The sequence below is a fragment of the Topomyia yanbarensis genome, chromosome 2, assembly GCF_030247195.1.
Source record: "Topomyia yanbarensis strain Yona2022 chromosome 2, ASM3024719v1, whole genome shotgun sequence".
In the NCBI taxonomy this organism is placed as follows: Eukaryota; Metazoa; Arthropoda; class Insecta; order Diptera; family Culicidae; genus Topomyia; species Topomyia yanbarensis.
In genome coordinates, this window is record NC_080671.1 from 421,042,214 (window position 1) to 421,067,622 (window position 25,409).

Sequence of the window (25,409 nt, forward strand, 5' to 3'; positions counted from 1 at the left end):
TTTAAGAGTCACCGAAAAACATGTTGTTTCTTAAATTTATTTTTGAAAACTTTCGGGGGGGGCTTTAGCCCCCTAGCCCCCCCTCTGGCTACGTGCCTGATATGAGTATGTGTGATGCAAACGCATGCTTTCTGTAGTTTCATCGCGTAGCAAGAGGAAGAGCATTCGAATGCGTGGTGTTATGAATAAATAAAGTTTAACGCATGGTTTATATTATGGTACGGGTTTTCTCAAGTAATTCTTTCGAGCTTAATTGCCACTAACGAGGAAGAGCTGTTCTGCAAGCAGATTATATACGCTATTACTAGGATTCATTCACTTAAAAGTGAAGCACGCTTCGTAGTAAGCTATCCGGTTCGTGTTGTGATTTTTCGGAACACTGTTGATCAATTTCCGGCGGTCAATGAAATTTTTTCATCAATATCATTTCCAAATCTCATATTAGATTATACTTTTCGTTTCTGTTTGTAATATAACTATGAATCACTTTCAATTTAATTCTTAATTTTTTTTATCGGCTTTAAAACAATACTGATAAATAAAGACAAAAAACATAGTTTCCGTGTATTTCAATTATTAACATGACGTAATTATAGTATAATTGAACACAACAAATATACCCAGTCGTTTGTATCGATTCAAAAACGAACCCAATCAACTAAACACCGTGTCGGTCTTACCCCACCCAAAAACTGTCGGTCTTACCCCAACAGCGCACATTTTTGTTAAATGCTCAATTAACAGTATTGAAATACTCAAACTTATCTTACCCAGGGTGTCGGGCTTACCCCCAGTTCCCCTATGCATCATCACAGCACAAAGCGAAACGGGAAAAAATCGACGTTCACTCAGCAATCAACAAGCTTGTTTAAAATTAAACAATTTGATCGATTTTTCGTACTGTTCTCGAAAATGTTAGTAGTTAACATCATCATGTTAATAATTCAGATTGTTAGCCATGCAAAACTGCATATTGTTCATTGACATGATACACTTATCTTTTCTTGTTTTTATGTGTTTGGATTAGTGAACTTGGATATTTTCACCTCATTTTCACTAATACTAGCTTTAATTGAAAAAGTATCGCACTTATTGTACCTTTTCTTCATGTCATTCGAAAGACAGGAAAATTTTGCGGAGAAAAATGTTTTAATACCTTTCAGTTAAGTGATTTTAGTATTCTTGTAGAAGTAAGTTAGTTTAAAGTTAGTGTTATTATTAGCATTTTCGTTATTTTCTTAAAATAGTGAATAATAAACATCATCATTTTTATCATAGAATTAATGCATCTCAGCAAGTTCTACCATTCTTTCTTTAACTCCATTCAATTATCTCTTTTTGTTTCGACGCAAAATCATTTTTATCACCTCGTTTCATTTGCAAAAACAACGATTTCGAACCCACTGCATTTGTGATGAGGCCATCCTGTGTTAACAATTAAATTGCAGCGAAATGAAAAGAGATGTAGACAAAGGATATAGGCATCAAATGAACAATAGTAACGATAAATTTTGTGGATTAATAATTAGAATAATTACAAATCTCTTCAAAAAACGCTAATTTTGAGTTATTTTACTAGTAAAAAGTCATTTAGTACACTTAACTAAAAGATATTTGTACTTACATCGAAAGGAAATTTTCTCAGCTTTCCAGCCTTGGAAATAACGATATAAAGCATATTTTTTAGATTGGAGTCACTTGCAAGTGGATTACAGAAAAACTTAAGTAGCGAAATTACAAAGAAACCAGAAGAGATAGGAATATGATGTTGAAGCACAATTTATGAATCGTCCTAAAACCCAACTTTTGGAAAATAGATATTGCTATAATCATAATTCATTATTTTGAGAAAATTAACAGAAACCTCATCAAAAACACTAACTTATAACTACTTTACAACTAAAAGGTAATAGAAACTAATTAACTGAAAGATATGAGAACACCATCCAATAGAAAATTTTCTCACCTTTCCAATGACACTAAAAGATTTAAAATACTAACTTTATTTTTCGAGTTAGAGGTATTTTAAGAAAAATAACTTTTTTACACAAAAAGTTTAATAACTCTGTAACGGTTGAGATCTGATGGTTTGTGTAAAACGATTTTATTCTCCAAATATGACAGTCAATCACCCCTGGAGAGGTTTTTAACCCATTCATGCCCGTGTTGTTTGTGGACAACAACGTTTGTAAACAGCTATAGCTTTTGATTGAGGCAAGATTTGCTAGCAAAAACAAGTAAGGCTAATCAATGTGACTATTGCCTTTCATTTAATCATTAACAGTTACAAGGATCAGCTCTAGAACTGAAGTTATTGCAATTAATCTGATTGGATTTTGATGTAGCAGTGCTGCCAGGATAGTTTATGTTGATGACGGAAAATGAATTTTTCAAATATCTTCGTTATGGTGCAATATTTTTGAAAACTGATAAAACTTATCAATTTAGTCTGTCTTTGGCTATGTTTTCCATACAATTGGACTATTGTAAATATTCTAGGAGAATTGTATTGAGCATTGGAAGGTAAAAACTGAGCAGTTTCTAGCACTGCAAGGGAAGCACCTATCTTTATGAAAACAGACTTTTCGTGATTCTTGATCTCACCGTTTTCAAGCAAAAATAACTTTGAAACCCTACATGCACTAGAAAAAAGTTGGGCATGAAAGGGTTAATCATGAACCAAACACAGTGTATGTTTACTATGGCGGTGTTACGTTTTTCTAGAAAATTTTCACCAAATTTTGATATAAGCAAGGGGTGCATTTTGCCCCAGAAGTGCGTTCTACACCATCTTCCTTTAACTCTTTCATGCACAATTTTTTTCCTAGGTTAGGGGCCGTACACTAATTACGTGAGGCTTTTTTAAAGCTTTTCAACCTCCCCCTCCCCCCAGATAAGAGTTCGTAAGATTTTGGTGAACTCCCCCTCCCCCTGCATAAGATCTTATCATGATTATCGTAATTAAAAAATCGAATTGTTAATTCATCAAATTATAAGATAGCGAAAACGATATGTGTAGAATTATTACAAGAAAACTCACGACAAAATTTAACTGTGATCATATGCATGCCAATCTCGCCCAGTAGAAAGAATAACTGTTGTCAGATATTGAGTAACTCCAATTTGGTACACATGATCTGCTTTGCTATATTCCACTTCCTTTTAATCTATTTTCTTGAGATGTAGAATTTGAAAGATTTTTCAACCTCTTCTGGCATGAATTTATTCTGAGTTCCAGCTGTGACGCATAGCTCCGAGTTAACCATCTTCGAAGTTTCTTGAATTAAAATACAGTTCACACTCTGGAAATATTCGACATTCAAGATCTTTGACAATCGCATGTTAGAACATTTTCCAGATACCTTGCGGGTTTAAATCGAACGTTTGAAAAGGATAAAGTTGGTCTAACAACACGAAGGGTATCAACACTTGTAAGGCATATTGTGATTCCAGTTCCCAAACAGAACAATGTACAACCAAGAGCCAAAAAATTACTCATTATGTTTGATATACAAGGATTATATGGTACAAATGAAAATAGTTCCCTTTTCTTATTAAAAAGAATATTTTCCTTATGGATTGAATTTTTTAAACTTGTTTTTTGATACTACGTAAGAAAGGACAAACCCTCCCTCCCCCTCAGATAAGAATTTGTAAGAAATTTTGAAACTCCCCTTCCCCCCATATGCCCTTACGTAATTAGAGTATGGCCCCTTATATAGGGTTCCCAAACTAGTTTTGCTTTAGTCTGATGAGATCAAGAAACACAAAAAACCTATTTTGATCAAGTTATGTGTTTTTTCTGGCAGTGCTAGAAGTTGTTCAAGTTTAAAATTCCGGTGCTCAATATAGTTCTCCTAGAATTTTTAGAATAGCTCAATTGCGGTGGAAAAAATAGCTGAAGACAGTCGCAATTGATAGGCGTAATCGTCTATGTTTTCAATAATATTGTAAGTCAACGAAGATATAATAAAAAAAAGATTTTTCACCGTTAACTGAAACTGTCTCTGGCAGCACTGCTCCAGCGGAATCCAACATGGTTTATTGCAGTAACTTTAGGTATACATTTAATAATTACATCTATTAGTTCACAAATGGAAGGTTATAGTCCCAGTTATTAGCCTTGCTTGTTTTTGAGAGCAAATCTTGCCTAAACTAAGAGGTATAGCGATTTAAAAATGGTGTTGTTCATAAACAGCATGAGCATGAAGGGTTAAATAGCATCTTCAGCATTACAAATGCACAAAAAAGTAGTTTTTTAAACCACAGACCCAAATTATGTTGTTTTTTTTGTAGTTTAACCTTTTGGTCATATGTCTTTTAGTGGCTCAGTTACATGTAGTTATTAAGATTAAGGTTATTCAATTATAGAATAATAAAATTGAGTTTTGGTTGGAGTTCGGGGTGGTTCTGGGGGTGTTAGCTTGAGATGGCTTACTTGTTTCTTCGCCATGGGGGACGTCCCCAACACCAAGAGGGGTGTATCGGAGGACCAGCAGTGGGTTGGGGTGGTTGGGTGATTTGTTGGTCGGTACGGTTGGTTCATGGGTGGTTTCCTCAGCGCAAATGTGGTATTATAGAGGGCAAGAGGTTGGTAGGTTAGGTGGAGTGTGGCGCAGGGCCCGCAATTGGATCTTGGGGTAGTGTTGATGCTGCTTGGTGATTGTATTGGGTCATGGGCGACCTCTCCAGCACCGAGGGGTATGGCAGAGTGCCCCTCGTTGATGTGGGTGTAGAGTTCAGGCTTAGATGTTGTCAAATAGTTCGGCATCTTTCATAAAGTTAAGGACGACCTCGTCCCTTACAGGGTCGTCGGCCAGGATGTTGCGGATTGAGAGCGGGAGGACGTATCTTTCTCGGAGATCCTGGAGTTCAAGACAGTTGGAAAGAATGTGTTCAACTGTCTTCCGGGTCTGGCAGGTGGTGCATACGAGAGGTTGGACATTGAAAATAGTATGAGCGTGGGAGATCTTTGTGTGCCCGGTTCGAAGTGTGGATAGGACCTTGTATTGTCTTCACTCTTCGTGGTCGTCCTATTTTCGAAGTCCTTTTATCTTCTGAAGAGGTCCCTGTATAGTCTACCAGTGGTCGATGAAGTTGTTTATGAGGACTCGGATAAAGTGTCGGAAGATGTCCCCATATGTTGCGATGCCCGGGGATCCAGCAGAGGCTGGTGAAATGATCGATGTTGATTTCAATGGCCTGGAGGAATGGGTGTCGTTATTCAAGCGCTCGAAGTACCGAGAGGGAATTGATAAAGATAACGATTGCTGTGTTTTCTGATGATTGGGATAGGACTTTGGCGATGGAAGCGGCTTCAGCGTAGCAAAACGGAGCATTCAGATGGTTGGTGGAGGAAGAGACCTGTTCCATTGTTGCTGACTCCGATTCCAACCTCTTCATTCTTTTTGGATCGGTCCGTGTAGATGCGTGTAATATGGTTGGGGAAACGTGTCTGAATGAGTTGGTTGTATGCGGATCGTGCGATTTTTGGGCTTATTCCGGCTGGTCAGGGATAGTGTTGTGTCGATTTTGGCGGAATTCATGTTCCAAGGGAGTGGCCAAACTCGGCGGATCCGTGTGAGTGGTGGTAGTTGGGATTCCTGATATATTGCTTTGACTGTTTCATAGGTTACGGATGCGTCGTTTCCGGATTTTTTTTCAAAGATGGATCTTGCTCCACGGACGGATACCGGAGCGATGTTCCAACGGAAGGACAGAAGGTCGCTGGGTAGTAGTTTGGAGGCCTTCCGAATGGATCCGTTGTAAAGAGGTGTTAGGATGTCCGTTGTGGTTACATCCGGTGATTTCGATCCGGTTGTCGATTATTGCTTTGCTGGTGGTTACTGCTAGGCTTCGATTGCAGTTGGAGTGTTTGGCGCATATGGTATCTACAACCCTTTTCCAATTCGCGCATTCATTCTTAATCTACCGGACTTGGCGGACGAAGGTGGCTTTGCGGTCCATTGTGATTCTGAGAATATTTGACTCCTTACAGTACGGGATCAATGTTTTGCTGATTTGGGTCGGACGATCGGTTGCTCGCTGGTGAAGTTGGAGAAGTGTGACTTATAGCTTTTCTGGATTGAAATCCTGAAACCTGCGAATGTAGCCCATGTGGATTTTTTTTTTCGTCGACGCAAGTAGCTTTCAACAGCTTCCAGGATTCCAGGTGGTAGACATTCGAAGATAGATTGCCTGCATGAAGAGGGAGACGACCAGGAATTTCCGGTTTCGAAATAATCGTTGCATGTAGTTGCCGAGGTTGCCGCGTGTGCCCCAGCGATCGAGTTGTTGAATGACTCCTTCCTGCCCTACTGTATTGTAATATCCAAGGTGGTGATGCCAACGTAAAGGCCTTCGTTTGTTGCCTGGTCTAGGATCTGCATGATTGAACCTGGTGCCTTTTCTTTCCGGAATGCGTGTTGCCTGTTGTAGTAAGTTTGGCTGCGGAGGAGGCTGATTGACCTGAAATCCTTGGGTGTGCGTGTCCCTTGAGTCTTTTTGGGGATACAATACAGTCTGCCAGGAGTCTGAGAGCGGTGCGCACTCCCATATTTTATTGTAGCTTTGCAGCAGTGCTTTTTGCTTGGGGCGGTAGGTTCGTTAGTAATGAGTATCCGATGTTGTCCAGTTCAGTCAATTGCTCACGCCCACTGGAAAAGGTGTCGGTGAGTACGGGTTCGGAGAAAGGTTGATCTTACTTGAGTGTATGGGCAAGCGGAAAGTTACGGTGGTTGCGCTCGAGAATAGGCTAAGGAATTCGGGTGGCAATGATGTGGTTGCGAAGTGGTATCCCAGATTGCTGGCAATTTTTGGGGTTTTTTTGGTTTCTACGTTGACAGTTTGGAATTCATTGTTTTGCCGATTCCCACTGTCGGCGGTAACTCTTCCCCAAATCTCCTCTGCGCAACAGTTAGTGTGGTGTCCGTCCAGAAAGTTGCTCCAACCTTGGATTCGATAATAGCTTTCCTAGCTTTCCTACCGGGATTGACGGAAATACCCTTGTTGGCCAGAGATCGCTATCCGTCGGTGTTCTTCGGAGCTTTCGTAGTGCTTGTCGACAGATTGGCTACTTCAGGGCACCACCTGTAGACGGGTAGGGAGAGGGGTACTGGTTTTGGGGAGCTTGCATTGGACGAAGTCGAATATTACATCAGCTAAATCGTTCTCTGGGTAGTTTTATGGGGGTCTAGGTCTAGAATTTTTCGTAAATAGCTCAATCGGCTTCCTGGTAGAACAACCAGAGCCGGTGCGATGTTGCTGGGGAGGTGGATTTGTGTCTAATCAGGATGAGGCAGTGGTGCTGGTTGAAGATGTCTGGGAGTACTGATCAGAAGCAATCGGAAGCGAGAATGATGGACCCTATTGATACGTCGATGGCGGATAATATGTATCCTCTGGTGATTCTGAACTGGCTTGATAATGTCGTTTCCGCGACGCACAGTGTCGCCTAGCCGGACAAAACCTCAAAATTTTATCTTAGATTTTTCGTGATTTAACATTTTTCTCTTCTTCTTAATAGGTTGAATAGAGTCTTCTCAAAATATTAAGTCCCGAAGACGAGAGTTCAATTTTTTACAGAACTTCAAAGGTGAAATAGATGATGAATTCTGCGGAAAACTCTTTTCAAACCTAAGTTATTCAAATAAATATATCTTTTTAGTTAAGATTCCGATTGGGGTCAAACTGATTCCATTTGAAAGGTTATTCGCTGTACTTATGGCTGCCATTCGATTTAGTCGATACACGCCTTCCTTCTCGCTCAGACATGAAAAACAAATAATAAATCAAGCAATAGTTTAAAGTTATAATATTCAAAGTGGCTGTACTTTTTTTTTGAAACGGTTCGGAAAGATCGCTTGTTGTTCATTATACTTGAAAATTAGTGTACTTTCCGAAAATGAATATCTTGTTTTGCCCCTTTCTGCCCCGAGGTACGAAAAAATGTGATTTTTCATGATACGTCTGAAGGAGACGCATGGTAGACTTTGACTACCCAGGGTTCGCAATATAATTTATAGATGTGTCTTATCATTATCAACAATTGAAAAAATGTGTACTCTGCTAAAAAATTCACCGCACCTAATTTTTTGAAAATGAATTTTCGGAAATAGTGCACTTTATATTCGTAAATGTTGAATTTTCGAACCACCCTAAGTGCCAAAATTTTGAGGATTTAAAAAACAAAAAAATAAACATCAAATATGAATTCAGCGTCACAAAATTACCCTAATGTGAAGTTTTAATCAAATTCGGGCCACTTTTGAGGTTTTGTCCGACTTTTGTATGGAAGGTGATCACTGTGCGACGGTTTGGTCGATGTGTCCCTCAGACAGGGTGGTGAGCGTGCAGGTCTCCCATTGTAAGATATGGTGGCGGGATTTTAAGTTTCTTGTCATCCTCTGTGACATTTCGAGATATGTAGATGGATATCAGGGTGCACGGGCTGGGTATACGTATTCTTCGACCAGTAGTTCAGTGTCAAGCTGGATATGTTCCCCACGGAGATCAATACGATCGTTTGGAAATGTTTCCTCCGTTTCGTAAAAAGAGTCGTTTTCCTAGCCAGGTGGAGATGTCGGTGTTTCTTAAATTGTGGCGAGCGATGATAGCCTGAAGGTTCCCGAGATTCTGCCCTAGTCCGTTGGTATTCCATTGGAGCGCCAATGGACTGTGGTCAGTGCGGTGGGCAGGGTGCGGGCTAACGGATAAATAGGAATAGTTGCTTGTATGTCGGCTTTTGGCTTCTGGACACTGAGTCGTTTTTGCTTATGGATTTGTAGAGAGGATTTACCCGGAGGAGAGCCGGATCCTTGAATCAGCAGCCGCCAATCGTTCATCGGTTGTGACCGGTTCGTTTCACGATTTTCTTTTCTTTAATGAAGATAAACTAGTTTCTGTCTCTAGCTGGGAGCGGTCCGATAAAGTTAATACAGTTTCACACAAAAAAACTTAATTTTATCGTTGATGTTATTCCAAACTTGCCACAATCTAACAAACCGTAATTGACGAAATGGCGAAATATTACAGTGTTGTAAAATTAAAATGAAGCGTAAAACTATGTTATTTTTGACACTCGTATATGTCATGGTCAGGACGATTTACACGATTTTTTTCTAGTGTGCATGAAACAGGGTTTTTTTCCTTGATTTTTGGAATCAATATTGTGAACAATGCTTTAGTGCCTTGCTCAGGTGCGGGTGTGGGACTATTTCAATTTAAAGACCGGAGGAAATTTACGTTGAACTCTTTGTTGTAAATATTTTTAGGTGATGTTCGGAGGATATAGTGTGTTACTTTTGCTTCTTTGGTGGCTTTATTTACGTTTATTAGTTCCATTCCAATGGCACATTTTTGAGAGAGAGAGAGAGAGAGAGAGAGAGAGAGAGAGAGAGAGAGAGAAAGAGAGAGATGAATTTCAAATGGGTTGGCAGGCAGGTTTGGGTGTTTCCTTGTTCGTCCTTAACAGTTTTTAGAATGATAATTTGTTCATGTTTTTGTTGTTTCGACTAGGGTTCGTCGCGGTTGCGGTAATTACCGCAACCGCGCGGTATTTACCGCACCCGCACCGCAAAAACTGCGGTGCGGTGAGATACTTTTTCCCGCGGATGCGGTGCGGGAAATGAGCATTTACCGCGCGGTATTACCGCAACCGCGCTTCAAAAAATAATTGATAAAGTATGCAGTCTGCATTAAAAAGTGAATTAAAACTATGACTTTTACCATTTGAGAAGGACGCAACTAGATTTATTTTCTGAACGAATGCTTAGCAATCTCATTATTAGGAACATCTCTCTCTCTCTCTCTCTCTCTCTCTCTCTCTCTCTCTCTCTCTCTCTCTCTCTCTCTCTCTCTCTCTCAGAACGTTCGATTTTTATTTATTACCCTACAATAGAGAAACATGATAAACATTTAATTGCTCTAATTTCCATAGACTTGACAATGATTTGAAAAGAAATCTGAATATAATCTGTATTCGACCTATCGCAATTTGATTTTTTACATTTTGGTCATTCAAATATGATAAAACATACTGTTACTAAGAAATAAAATCTATAAGCTGTGCCCAATATAATTTGGCACCATTATTTTTACGACATATTTTGAAAACTATTTGTTTTATACTTCAAAGAAAAAAAATACAAACGAACCTTTTCAAATACATAAAACGCAAAATCCAATCATTGAAAAACAATTGAATTTTTCTGTCAAATTCAATTACAAAATGCATCATTTCTCCTGATTCCTCTTGGTAATCGTGGAATTATGAATCCTTTTCAATGGCATTTTCTCGACAGTGAATTTTGATTAATTTGGAGAACTTAGAAATGAACTAATGATACTATGACTTAAAAACAATCCAAAGAATGTAATTATCATCATCAAACCAAACGAATTTGGAGGAATTTTTTTTCGCGTGCGTCCATCGTTCGTCCAACTGGGAATATTTTCTACCATATTAACGAATAATTTTTTCAGTTAGGAGTATTTTGTAACTTTTTGAAAGTAAAGCTTTCGAAGTTAGTGTAGGGCATTGCGATTTTTGTTGTGTTTCTCAAAGTCTGCCTCAAGGTCTGCTGACAAATGTCAAAGTTATCCCAGATGCCAAATTTTGCATGGTTTGGACAGTTTTTGCCTTAATTGAAAATTTATCTCGAAACTTTAACGTGGGGGTTAGGTATTTTTACATAGAATCTGTATACAAAGTTTGAAAGAAATCGGTTAAGTAGTTTTTGAATGGAAGGTAACACCGCAAATCATATTTTTCCAGATACCAGATTTTTGCATGGAAAAATTACAGCATGTTATTGAAATGATACACTATAATGTATAAAAGTTTTGATCAGTTCGCTTCACGCAAAGTTTCAAAAAAATCGAGAAAAAGTGTTTTTTTCACGCCAAAACCCTTACCACTCTTAATAAAACTTGCAAAGTTGAATATTTTCATAAATGTTACATTCTGAGGAGTCCGTCAAAGGTAATTTTCGTGTAAATAAGAATAACATTTTACTATATATGGCTACACAAAACAAATGATTAATTTTTCAACACAATTTTTATAATGCATAATTTTTACCGCATTTACCGCATTACCGCGCGGTGCGGTGCGGTAAATGCAATGCGGTTGCGGTAAGCGGTGCGGTTTTATTATTTTTTTGCGGTTGCGGTGCGGACTATCTATTTACCGCCCACATCCGCACCGCGACGAACCCTAGTTTCGACGCTAGTGTTCAGGAATCTAGGGATTGCATGACTAAGAGACGGTCCTCATGGGGGAGTGGGGATAGGTGTTTTGGTCGACTTCCATCATATTGAATTTCGATAGCATTCTCGACATTACAAATCTACACGCAGAAAAATAATTTTTAAACCCAAATAATATGAGGATTGAAACAACAAATTTTCCAAATTGTTCTGTGTTCAATATAAAAAACTACAAGGGGCAGCCCTATGGGGTTGCACGAACTGTAGACGTAGGACTATACTACTTAATGTAAAATATTTATTTTCTTAGTACTTAGTGTGGTAAAAAACACCCGGTCGGTGAAGAAAAATCAAATTTTAGACAATATAATCACAGTTCATGTATAGAACAAGCTTTCTAGTTGCTCTCAAACAGATCCTAAAAGTTCAAACACCCATGGAAAACCCCAAGTTTGTAGATGTGTTTCGATGCCACAGGATTGTAAAATGGTTAATATTACGTCATGAAAATTCAATTCTTCCGTGACAATTTTTTTTTTGCCTGCAAAATGCCCTGTGTGTATGCAAAGCTCATGATTTGTTGGGATATTAGCATTGATCGGAAAATGCTTTCCAACGCTGCGCATTGCATATATACAGGACATTTTGCAGGTCATCACAAGCTGTTCATTTACCACAGCCACATGTTCATTTTACCCACTCGCTATAAACATGTCTCATTTTTGGACATATTTAGAAATCAAGAATCATGTTTGAAAAAATGTGTTTATGACGAAGTATTTTTACCAGATATGTACAAAACATGTCTAACAAGAAACATAAGGTGATTATAATATCCCATTAGAAAATAATGACTTTGCTTAACGTGTTCATTTTACCGCCAGTTCCCCTACCTACCAGCACACTCGCGCCAAACATTGAACCCAAGCGTACAATGCAAAATGAGTCAACGCTGATGATGATGGGTAGAGCGAAAGCGACAACTAGTACCCATGACACTATTAGCGTATTGTGTGTGTGTGTGTGTGTGTGTGTGTTAACCTTCCTATCTCCCACTAGCTGGTAGTGATTTACAGAAAAAAGATGTTTGCATGTATTTAAACATTCATGCAAATAACTTGGTTCACGGATTTAGGAAGGTGTTAGCTCAATTGACTTTCCGATGACCCATTTCGTGTACAGTGCCAGACATGTTCCGAGGTCATCGTTCCATCAACTAGCCCCGCCTTACTGTAATGTTTTTATCAATTGGATTATAACATTACAGTAAAACTTTCGATTCCATGTAAGCAGGAAATCGACGCGTATTTAGCATATTGGTTCAATTTGTATATATAACATAACACATGTGTACTAGAAAACTTACCATTTTTGGCAGTTTTCTACCTTCATTTCTATCTCCCATTTATGTCCCCTTTGACTCTCATCCACATTTCTTGAATTCCTGCTTATTTAAGAAAGAAAAGGGGAAATAATAAAAAAGAACCGATAGACTCCGTGTTTTCCTCATCGCTTCCGTTTCTTTTAGTCTGGTGTCACTGCCTGTTGGACTTGTGTAAGTTGTTCCATTGGAGATCTCCAAGGAGCTGTAATTGGAGGAAGATCTGACTTCTATCCAGAAGTATCAGTTTTTCACATTAATAGATTATATGTGTGCACTACAAAACAATCCCGTGTATAACGCAACCATTTTTTTAACATTTATATGTACAAATACACACATATACACATACACATATATACATACATAGATACACACATGTATACATAAAAAATATACACATGCATTCATACACACATACATATACAAATACCTACATACATATACGCATTGTCCATACATGTATACATACATACACACGTATACACAATTACATACATATACTCGAGTTGAAGGAGGACCCCACGATTAACAGCTCAGCTATACAAGAGATTATTACCACATCACTGGGTGAATGGGCAGAAGTTAAAGCCTTAAGCCCGTAGACAGTGATTATGTGTATAGCCCAGGATGATATCAGGACTGTGAACGAGCTAAAAGTTGCACTGAAGCTGCATTTTAACCTTGTCGAGTTGCACATCTTTCCGAGCAAGTGAAGTCAAGTGAATTTCCACTCCACTCCACCGTCGATGTGGAAAACAGGCTGGGGATCTAATCAAAATACTATACTCGAAGAGATCGCAGCAAAGCGTTTACAATCACTTTCACCTGACACGGGGTGTATTCTTTGGTAGCGGGTAAATTTCTCTGGCGATCTCAATGTTATTAAAAAAGGGTTATCAGTAGATTATGCACAAACGTCGCGAATCACGAGTCACGAGTTTGCTAAACCAAAGCAAAATTAGCGTACGCGAAGCGAAGTTTCCGTTGGTAGTTTTCATATAATCGAAACATTACTGTATATTAAAATAAAATAAGTTATATTATAATATGGATATATAAAAAATTAGAAGTTTGTGTACAAGCGACAGCATATAGTGAGAAAACGTTTAGACGTTTGTTTTTGTTTCGGTCTCACTCCAATGTTTCCCTATATCAATAACTTGACGAAATGCTGGATTATGTCGAGATAGATAATACAAAAACTAAAATATTTATCGAAAAATATGAAAAACTAACTTCGAAACACGATTTTGTGCAGTTGTATTGCAATCACACATAAAACTTCCATTGAAATATTTAAAAAAGAAAATATAGAAATAAAAAAATCAATCAATCAACATCATTTGAAAGAAAACTAAAATATTTGATTATGTTAATTGAAACGAGCTCCTACATCACTAGTATTGTAATACATTTATATCATTAATCGCTTCACACCTGCCGTTTCTGTTCAGTAATGACAAACGCCTCGTGCGAATACACTTAATTAGTTGCTAGTAATATTCAGTCTGAAGCAAGCCATAAACGAACAGAAATTCTGACAATAATCAACCTACCCATCATCACATACACACACTAACAGCCTGAGGGTCGCATGAAAATATTGATTCCATAAAGCTTTCTTTATATTGACGGCTTGATGAATTGATGGATCTCCCATCAATTTCACTTGAATTCACATCGTCAATCCAACTTTTTTTTCATTGTGGCTGTGGTTTTTTCATTGCGCAGTAGTGTTGCGTACCCCAGCTCGGTGTGGTAGTGTGATAAAAAATCACAGCCACTTTTTCAAAAGCACCATCCAGCTAAGCCGATGGTTTTTCCAGCAGGTATTTTGTATGAATTGAATCGTGATGATCTAATAAATCGACTGATATTCTTCTTTTAGAGTTTTGAAAAGGTTTAAATGGATAATCTGGTGGCAAAGCTGAACACAATTTTTCTTACGCATACTACCAAGCCTTGAGGTAACTTGAGCCTTAAATACCCTTGTTAATTTTTTCGAATATCAACAAAATGTTAGACGCACAACGGCCGCTTAACTTTCAAATAGGATCACGCATATACTTTTCTCCGCTCATGTACGTACACGTTACATGACACAAACACTACGTCTCTAGCTGGTGGAAAATAATAAACAAAGACGGTAAAATCAAGTGGGACAGTTTTCAACCAGGAAACTGCATAAGTGTTCGTGAGACCGAGCGACAAGAACTCAATTGAATCACCAAACTCTCCTACTTCACCAACACACCGATCAACAAATCTACTACCCCTTATATTGTCCTCATACACGCTTAGCTCGGGGAACCTATTTTTGGGTAAAAAGTACTCAACTTTCAACTAAACTTCATTGCATTAAAATTAGGTAATCAGCTCATTACAATTTTTTGGGTAATAGTATCAGAACTCAGTAATAAGTATATTTTACCCAAAAAATGTTTTGAAAGTGATACTCAAAATTAAGTTATTTTTCCCTAAAATTAGATTTTAGAACTAGTTTTTCGAGTGCGTATTTTTTACCCAAAAAATGTTTTGAAAGCGATACTCAAAAATAAGTTATTTTTCCCCAACAAAAGATTTTATAACTAGTTCATCGATTGCGTCTTTATTACTCAAAATTAGTTGTTTTAACATTTGTTTAAATTGGTTAGTTTTTACTCAAAAATGGGTTTATCGAAAGAAGTTGCCGCAGAAAATTTTCAATATGGAAATTAACAACCGAAAAAATAAAAGACATGAAACATGACTATTGAGTTTTCTGTTTATTTTTGTGTAAAAATACCTGATTTCATGTTGTGTGTTGTAAAAAACACCTGATTTCATGTTGTGTGTTGGTTAAGCTCTTCTGCCCGTTCAGCGTTGTCCAATGCTTTTAACACGTTATTAACTGTGTTGCGTGCACTAGGTGTGGCCAATTTATGAATCTTAATTTTAAATATTTCGTAAAGCGGATACACAAAAACCGGCACTTTAACTCCGAAAACAGCGAATGATTTAAAAAACACATCTAAAGTTTGTATTGAGCAATCTCCGCAGTCTATCGCTTCTCTCTCAAGAACTACGAAGTATATTCCTCTTCCTTTTGTCTTCCCGAAGCAAGCGATATGCGGCGGGTATATACCGGCCGTGAGGTGTGTGTGTTGCTTGTCTACCTAGAAATAATAGAAAAGAATAACACAATTATTGAATTCACTATGGTTAAAGCTCCCACTGATCTTATAAAATAAAAATATATGATCAATTGAATTACAAATTACCAAATAAACTGCCCATAATCACGGCAGTCCCACTTCCCATGATCACGTCAGTCCCACCTCCGATTATAGGCAGTATCGGCGCAGTAAACAGATTTATATTAGGGCTATTGAACTATATTCGTTTGAAAGATAGTGTGGGTTAGAAAGATTTAGAAAGATATTTACATTAATCCAGCGAACAAGCGGTGCTGCGAAGATTTCATCTGTAGACAAACTTGCATCTTCTTTCGCTCGTTTAGCGCCTCGTACTACCATTTCTTTCATAAGAATCAATGATCCGCGTATATAATCTAAAAAATAATCATTATAAATATATGCGCGCTCTACACTGCCACTATACGCATAACTGTCCCATGTGCTATGGGATTCCCTATACACATGGAACAGGTGTGCGTATAGCGGCAGTACATATCTTATCAAACAGGTGGATGAAGGAATACACATAATTGTAGCTGGATAGTAACGCAATATAGCATATCGTAGTCGTAATTATGAACAGTATTTTCCTTAACGGCTAATTCTTCACTTCGATTGAAGAAATTAGCAATAGTTGGGATACGGAAGTTTATTTTAGTAAATTACTGTGAATCACAAAAGTTGTATTCATTAGAATGGAATTCTGTCGCGAGTTTAAGAAAGATGCATCAAGTATTCAGCGAAAACCAGTTTTAATCCAGTGAAGAAATTGATCGTTAGTCTTTTCGTAATCACAAGTTGAAGAAGGTGTTCGCAACGCAAGTTTTTTGCGCATATTGGTCATAATTTCTTCTATGGATAAACAAAACTTACCATCCTCGACATCAGTGAATGCGTTTCGATTCAATAACAGCCCTTTTGATAACAGTCTTCTTATATTAGTATCCATGCTTTGAATCTGATTTATTCTATTGAATGCTTGTTGAACCTAGAAGTTATGAAATTGTATTAGTTTTTCTTTCTCTGTTTTAGTTATGAATATGGTGAAAACTGACTTTGTTAAACCCATTCCGGAACCGGTTCGGAATCCTGAATGGATTCCAGCTCAAATGCCTCAACCGATTCCAACTTAATCGATTTCGGAATCGGTTGTTGTGTTTGAGCTAGAATCCATACAGGATCCGTTAATGATTCCGAATGGTGAAGAATTCAAGAAAGATCTTTCATTAGGACCAAATTCACATATGTAAACAAACTGAGTTTTTGCTGTAATGACATTCTGTTCTTGTTGAACACAAACTTACAAAAATTCCGATATTTTCATAAAATTTGAAGAAAAGATATACGCGCCCTTTAGGTAGTATTGGGTTTCTTTACACGCACTTGCTGAGCCCTTCTAGGAAATATTTACAGTTCCTATATTCATAGTTATGTGGTGACACTGATGTCGTTTTTCATTGAAAACACCTATGCAGTGGATTGCACTGCTTTTGCACTTTCTAGTAGCAGTGGGAATGAAACACGTCCAGTGGCCTGCTCTTCTGCTAGAAAATGCAACACCAGTGTAAACCACTGCTCCAGCGTTTTTCAATGAAAAACCCCATGAGTGAAGCCAATTGAACATGGCAAATACCGGAGTCGAACGAGCGCGACCGAGAAATGTTCGTATAATTATAAAAACACATCATACCTACCAATTCGTTTCGTTATACGTGCATGTAAGCAATTTCCCAGTTAGCTTAGCCAGAAAATCACCCGGAATGCTGGCTGGTTCTATTTCGTATTCCGGCTCCAGTGACAAAACCGATTCTTTTTACAATCGGTTGTGTCACTGGAGTCGAATACGAATTAGAACCAGCCGGAATTCCGGCTCATTTCCGGCTAACGCTAGAGCACAGAGATTAGACATCCATCTTCAGCATTCAACTTGTGTAAAAATTCTAACGGATTCGAAGGTAGTTGGGATATCTCCACCAGGTGCGCTATTGTCGTCATGTTTTTTAGTGGCTGAATTAGACTGAATTGACAGCGATTATACCTCTTTCCATTGAAACCAATCCGGAACCGGTTCGGACTTCTGAGAGGATTCATTATGGATTCCAACTCAAATGCATCAACCGATTGAGTCGGAATCGGTTGTTTTCTTTGAGCCGGTGTCCATTCAGGATTTCGAATCGGTTCCGGAATGGATTTGACTTTGTAGTTGGGATAAGTTGATGTGGCGGCGCTAGTGTTTTAACGTATATTCATTCAAAAGATTACACAAGTTTTATTAACATTTGTGTTCGATCATGGATGTCTGTTCTCTGTGGCAGGAGCTTGAACATTTGCATGGAATGCCGTGTTTATTTCTGAAATAAAAGCTACCAGTTTTCCAGCTTTTGTCTCTGCCTAACTATGAATACAGGAACTATAAAAAGTCTATAGTCTACTATAGATAGTCAGTTTAACCCATTTACCTTTCATATATACGTTGAAATTGTAAGGGGGAAACCACAACTGGAAGGTAAATTGGGCGTATGTATTATTTTAGTTTCTAGCAAACAGAAATCAAAATCTCTTATATTGTTATGAGATTTAACCACAGATGCTTCATTAAAAACAATGTCATAAAATAATTTGTACCTACAATAAAAGCTACATTTGAAAAGCATCGTCGAATTTAAAACTAATTTTTCTCCATTTGAGTACTGTGGGTCGAGGCCCTAATGAAAGATCTGTGTCCAATTATGCCGTTTTTGCTTGACCCCGAAGCTAAGTTATGTTATAAACCCAACCGTTGTCAGTTCATACATTTTGACAGTTGGGGCTAGAACCTTTGCGTCAAGTAAAAACAGCATTAAAATGTTCATGAATTTTCTTTATGTTTTACGCGTCAGCATTTTTTATAGCTTGAATTTGTGAAACTGCGGGTTTCTTATTGGTTAACGACGCTGAATCTTTGGTATAAATACTCGACATTTCATTCTTTTGTTTACCATTTATCTGTCAGTGTCATTCCAATCGAGCACGGTTTCAGTCAAAGGCACTCGTTTGAGAAGGATTCGAAGAGATTTTTTCTATATTGAATACCTTTGACAGGTCTCGTACTCGATTGGAATAACCTGGGATGGGACTTGCGGACAGATGTTTTCTTTTTATTTTTTCCTGTTCATTCTATCACTTGTTGAGACCTCTCTTTTTGCCTTACATAGCTTAAATGGAGTGGCTGCATTTGACAGTTTCCCCTGGCTGCATTTAACATTTCATTTTTTGCTATTTGCATGTCTCGTCTCAGGGATAAATATAAATTGTAAACAAAAAATAGATATCGATTATTTTACTCAGAAATTCAGCGTCGTTATTATTGGTAACAACGGTTATAACAAACAACTTACCATTAATCCATGGTACGATTTGAAGTGTGGAAATTGAAGAAATATTTGAGATACGGAAGCTTTTTGTTTCAATAAATTACTGTGAATCACAAAAGTTGTCTTCATTAGAATTGAAATCTGTCGCGAGTTTAAGAATGATGCATCAAGTGCAGAGCAAAGATCTGCAGCCGCCACTATATCGTCAGACACAATGTCTGAGGTTGTGTTCTGCGAATTGCGGTTGAACTTCCGATTCTCTTTCGGAACTTCCTTCCGTATATTGCAGATACGCTGCTCAATATATCCACTATGAGTCCCCTTGGACTGTCCGTTGTGCTTAAAAAAACATCGACTGCCAAAAAGAATAATTTTTAGAGTAAGAAAATTATAAATCAATAAAATACATACTTCAGCTGGCGCTCCGCGCGAAGCAGGCCGAGCTAATTGCGGGAACGCTTCAATAATACGCTCTGCAAGTAGCTTCTTTTCTTGTGTTTTTGGGTAACTGCAACAAAAGACCATAAAATGTAAAATGAAACAATCGTGGTTCTGCGACTTGATATGTACATATTGAAGGAACTAATGGCGTTTTTGCTTGAACTCGAAACTGAGTCAGGTTCTAACATTTTGACAGCAGTAGGGGTTAGAAACTGACTCAGTTTCGCTTCAAGCAAAAACGGTATAAGAAACCGCTCACTGTGCTATTGTGCTTTTCACCGAAGATTAGCACGCGACGGAACCCGAATAGAATTTTACAATAGCATTTACCCTACAAACAATCATAAAACAATAAATATTATAGTTATTCCTGTTTCAACATTGTTCGTCGCAGAGATCTCGCCTAGGGGCAGATCACTCTAAGAATGTTAACAAATTTACATCAAATTAGAAAAAATGCATTGAATTTCCATTTTTGCATCAGCTTTGCACTCCCTCGCAAAAAAGTTTGTTTAACAAACGTCCTACGCTGATCCACGTTGTTCGACGTTTTGTTAAATGTAGGGCTTTGACGTCTTACACGCAACGCAAACAACATTGCACGCAACGCAAAAACATTGCACGCAACGCAAAATACATTATGAATTTCTATTTTGATGGAAATAAATGCATTTAATTTCGCTGATTTTTAAAAATGCATCACAAGTGATCTGCTCCTAGGCTCTCGCAGTAGATTTACAATAATATTTCATGTAACAATTAATTTTACTGTTCAGAAAAAAAACTGATGCAGTAAATTCACATTAAATTTTATTGTTTTCGAGAAAAAAAAATGTATGTAGAAAAATCGATTTTTTTAATGTTAGGATACATAACCACCCCCCTTTTCACTGTAAAAGTTGATTTTACATTGAAATTTACTGTAGAAACGTTAAAGTTTGTTGTTTTTGTATTGTAGCATAACACTAGAACTTATTGTAAATTATTGTAAAATTACTGTACTGTCACAATGAAAATAATGGTTTAGTTACTGTACATTTCTATTCGGAAATCGAACCGAAATAGTGAAAGAATTGGTTCATTAAGCTATACATATATAGTTTTCCGTTCCATTCGGTAAATTTTAGGTACAATATATATAACATTATTTAAAAAATCGTTGTAATACGTTAAAATGATTTTTTTTGTTTTTTAAAATAAATCTCATGTAAACATAGACAACCATACATAGGAAAACAGTGGTTGTTTACATTGACCTATCAAGACAACTTCCAATATGAAAAAAACTATATACATTGGATGGTGTTTATGTCAAATAAAAATAACCCTGCGGGAAAACCAGGAAAACATGTACAGTCGTGTTCGCTGGTTGGGCCACAGCCTTGTCCAACTAACGAATTTAATTCGTTAGTTGGACCGACTGACAACTGTCAAAAACTCTCCAGAGGAGATGTTGGCAGAATAAATGCATCTGTGCACATACCTAAATATTGTCAGATTGATTGTCAGAGTAAATTTGACAAGAGATTTTGACGTTCAGATGCTTTTTAGCGGAGGTCCAACTAAAAAGCGGTCCAGTTAAAAAGTGTCCAACCAGCGAATCACGAATGTATTCACCGGGCCTTATTTGTCGTGAAATTTAATAAGTCAAATGCTTCTAATAGTGTCAAATCAAGACTGTCAACATATTTCTTTATTTTAAATTTAAATTTTATTTTCACGTTTCCTGAGTTGGCAAAAACGTTGTAATCACAAAAATCAGCTTTATCGATGTATGTAATAAAAAAAGATTTTTTTTTTCTCATTTAATGACCCAATTAAGGGGATACTCGCAAAATGGGACGACCGCCTTGTATGTCAATTATCAGTGCAGACATCCATGACCGAATAAATATATTAACACAGATAACAGACGTTTAGGCTCGATTTGAATTGTGTATAAATACCTGCTACTGAGATTCCGAATAAATCAGACGTTTGAAACACGTTTGGCAAACGTTTGTAGATGGCGCAGTGATCGATACAATGCAGTTAGAATGCAGCTGTCAAACACGTATAGCAAACAGTTGCGCAGATGGCAATAGTGAAACACGGATTTCCAACGTTTATCAATTTGAAAGTTTACACAGGTTTTTGAAGAAATTTTGTTCTAGCCTAAACGTCTGTTATCTGTGATATTAATAAAACTTGTGTAAGCATTTGCACGAATATACGTTAAAACACTAGCGTCGCCACATCAGCCAAGTGCCCCGTAAACCCATTCCGGAACTTGTTCGGAATTCTGAATGGATTCAGCATAGATTTCAGCACAATCGGTTGTTGCATTTCAGCATTTGAACCACTCAGAATTCCGAACCCGTTCCGGAATGGTTTGGTTGGGCAGAGATATAATTATGTTGACCATTTTGAAATCTCTATGTGATCCGCTGTTAATTCATTATCCCAAATACTTTCGAAAATGTCATCGAATCTAACACAACTGGAATGCTGGAGATGGACTCTGTTCTCTGTGGTATTTGCTTGTATAGCACTGATAACTGAAATACAAGTCAAGTTTTCAATGTGTGTAAGAAATAAAACTGCCGTTTTGAAATGCCATCAGCGAGTAGCATTTTGCCACTAGTCGGCGCTACGATCAACCAGCAAACGCTATACAGGTCTTGCGTGATACAATGGTGATTCACGCATGCGAACCTGATGGTGATTTTCAACATATTTTCATTTAAATGTCTACACAGTTTTTTGAGAAAGTTTGTTCTAGCTTATATGTCTGTTCTCTGTGCTTGTAGATATTTGCTGGGACACTTCACAAAAGTTCGAACAATATTCATAATCTAAATAAATTAAATATTGCCATTGTGAATTTCACTAAAATTTCTTCTGCAATGTTCTCAATGTTTACGTTTAGCAGTTAAGCCCATATCAAAAATTTGGCTTGAAATTCAATGTGTATTCACCGCAAATGAAAAATTGTGGAAGAAAATGTTTTTATTTGTTGCGTTTGCGTACGATTTAAATTGTTCCAACATCGTCGCTGTACACCGGAATATTCAACCAGCAAGTTAATGTAATAAAATGAATAATTTGTCACTGTGCTCATTATTAAATATGTATTACCTTTCAAATATCTCTACCACACCTCAATAATGCATCATTACTAATTTCTTTTTAGGCTTACTGAAGATGCACCTGTTCCTGGCGATGCAAATATACAAAGGCATCATTTATCAACGGACGGTGGAGGTGGCTGTTCCGATAACACCAACATGTTTGTGTATGCATTTTAAAAATAACAACATAGAAGTAAAAACAAAAAGTACAATTGATCAAAAAACTAAACACTTTGGCAGAGCTGATTCAAAACTCTAACGAGTATCACGGACTAGTAAGCGAACAAATCTGTGTTTCGGACAAATTAGACTGCCGGAAGAGGCATCATGCTCATTCGTGATCTATGGTTTGGTCAGTTGACTTCGCATTTAAAAGAAATGCCCTCTTTGTAAGATACTGAAACTAATGAATTGCAGACATGATATTTAACAAAGTATGTGATTAGGCGTCGATGCTAATATCTAAAAACTGTAGGCCGTTGGCGAATCTGCTGTCCAGATACAAGTAATATGTACGCTCGTATGAGGGAAACCAAACATTTGTTACGTGAGAACCTTGAGCCACGATAGAACCATCAAGTACCAAACTCTATCCATTGGATTATTCGCTGCTTCTATTAGAGTCTATAAGTGGCATATGTAATTGGTGTACATTGTTAAATGTATTCAATAAAGAATTGTCTTATTATTTATGAGAAACCAATTTGTCTGTAGCACAATCATTTAATATAACAGTTTTAAACTGCGGTATCATGATTTAAAAATGTTTCAAGGACCTATAGAGAAATATTAAGTTGAGAAATTCCTAATTTTGTGGACTTTCAAAAGCTATAATACTATGCCTTAAAGCAGGAATGACAATGGAAAAGTTTGAAAACAGACTGACACATATACAGACTTTGACAATAGTCAACATATGATGGGCCCAGTCGGTTCTAGGCCCATGCAATAGCATTGGGTGGTTTTGATTTTAACAAAGGCAGATGTTGGTTACGACAAAAAGGACGCCTAGCAGGGGGCTGATCATTGCCAACGTAAGGAGCGGCTTAATTGTCGATGGTTTTGGAGCAATTTCAGTAATTTTTTGACTCTGTGGTACATTGTTCTGATTGGGAGCTGGGGTCACAATCTGCCTTACAAGTTAAGAAGTGTTGATTGATACCCTTCATGTTGTTAGGCCAACATCCTTTTCAAACTTCGCTTATTTTTTTTGTCATGTGATTGTTAAATAAATTCACGCCAGAAGAGGTTATAAATTATTTTATGTTCTACATCACAAGGAAATAGATTCAAAGGAAGTGGAATATAGCGAAGTAGATTATGTGGACCAAATCGGAGGTTCTGAATATTTCCTAAAGACCTGAATTTTCTCGTAATAGGTCTATAAGTATCGTTTTTGTAAACTTATTATTTATATGAATTAACAATATGATTTTTTAATCGCGAAAATAATGATAAGATCTGATGTAGGGGGAGGGAAAGTTCACCAAAATCTTACGAACTCTTATTTCGGGGGAGGTTGAATTTTTTTTAAAAGCGTTACGTAATTAGTGTACGACCCTTTGGAAGCAATATTGCTATGAATAAAAAACGCTACATTCAAAATTTCTTGTTAAGTCCAGCAATTAATATTTTGTGTTCATACTTACTCATGCTGCTCTCTGATCCGGTTGCCGAAAAAATGATCGCACAGGATTCGAACCATGTGTAGTAATTCCGTATGGGAGGGAACGCTACTCAAGTTCAACTTACTGGCAAGTATGTTACGGAATTTGCTGTTTTGGTTCAACACATTTACGATCTCGTTCGTCTGAAAATATTTGGTTGGTTATAGAGGGGTGAGTTGGTAACGTGCTGTTATTTATTTCGTAGATAGTAATTGTAAGATTAACTTAATAACGTTAAGATTTAAACTGAGGAAAGAATTTAGCGCTTGGTCTAGTAATTACAAGTCCCAAAGAAAGGGTTGGTTGCTACTGTTGTAGGTCTTATGTGAATGAGACTGGTATATCAGAATTGTCTTATGTAGCAATTGATATATGATTCTGTTTTTTGTTGGGATTCAATAAAAAGGGTACTTACAGAAATTTCGTTCATTGCTGTGCTTGTTGATGGTTGACTGACATGTCCTAGAATAAAGATAATGAAAATAGTGTTTATACTTGAACGTTCCAAATTAGAAAATACAAAAGGTGGTGCGTCATATGATTTAGAACATTATAGCGCTCATTATAGTGTGTATCATAAGATCCCAAACTAGGATTCCGTCAGTTTTCATAAAGTCGATTTCAACCCAAAATCCATAAATGAATGCGCATCATAATATCCGGGAAATCGTGATGCACAAGTAGTGTGTGATAAGAGCCAAAACGTACGTCTTCCGGTCCTAGACGCGTGCTCGTTTTCGGATCATATGACGCATTCCTTGAGCGTCAATTTTGGTTTGTTCTAGAACCAGGAGAAACTGGAAGTACTCTGGAGCAAACAAAGAGAAAGTCTATTCTGTATTTATTCCTTTTCTGTTTACTTCTTTTGGTAGCAAACTGGCGGAACAGAAATTTTGACCCGAGTACTGGAACAAATCTAATGCTTCAGGCCTTATGCTCTGAGACTTTGTGATAGTTATTATGCGTCATAATATCCAAAATACTGAGTGTACCGTATGTTACTGAACTATATGAAACAATACTCCTGTGGCATAACACTTCAAGATCATTGAGGGTTAAAAGAGGTTTAT

General features: G+C 37.4%; 2 protein-coding genes across 2 annotated transcripts; both read right to left on the minus strand.

Moving 5' to 3' along the window:
• Window positions 1-15,338: 15,338 nt before the first annotated feature.
• LOC131685237 (uncharacterized) lies at window positions 15,339-19,407 on the minus strand. The gene is made up of 4 exons (XM_058968824.1): window positions 19,146-19,407; window positions 16,642-16,756; window positions 16,018-16,142; window positions 15,339-15,747 (listed from the first exon to the last, which is right to left on the minus strand). The coding sequence occupies exons 1-4, from the start codon at window positions 19,248-19,250 to the stop codon at window positions 15,415-15,417; spliced, it is 678 nt and encodes a 225-aa protein (XP_058824807.1). The 5' UTR covers window positions 19,251-19,407; the 3' UTR covers window positions 15,339-15,414.
• A 22-nt stretch (window positions 19,408-19,429) lies between these two features.
• LOC131685238 (uncharacterized) lies at window positions 19,430-24,866 on the minus strand. Its single transcript, XM_058968825.1, has 4 exons — window positions 24,755-24,866; window positions 24,322-24,482; window positions 19,533-19,629; window positions 19,430-19,476 (listed from the first exon to the last, which is right to left on the minus strand). Exons 1-4 carry the CDS (start codon window positions 24,767-24,769, stop codon window positions 19,462-19,464), a joined length of 288 nt encoding a protein of 95 aa, XP_058824808.1. The 5' UTR covers window positions 24,770-24,866; the 3' UTR covers window positions 19,430-19,461.
• Window positions 24,867-25,409: the final 543 nt, after the last annotated feature.

Excerpts from the sequence above, each read along its gene's own strand:
- LOC131685237 (XM_058968824.1), bottom strand. The coding sequence starts at position 19,250 with ATGAAGACAACTTTTGTGATTCACAGTAATTTATTGAAACAAAAAGCT. Across the intron at positions 16,757-19,145 it reads AATCGTACCATGGATTAATG|GTTCAACAAGCATTCAATAG; the intron begins GTAAGTTGTTTG and ends CATAACTTCTAG. Across the intron at positions 16,143-16,641 it reads ATTCACTGATGTCGAGGATG|ATTATATACGCGGATCATTG; the intron begins GTAAGTTTTGTT and ends ATTATTTTTTAG.
- LOC131685238 (XM_058968825.1), bottom strand. Across the intron at positions 19,630-24,321 it reads CGGATCAGAGAGCAGCATGA|TTACCCAAAAACACAAGAAA; the intron begins GTAAGTATGAAC and ends CTTTTGTTGCAG.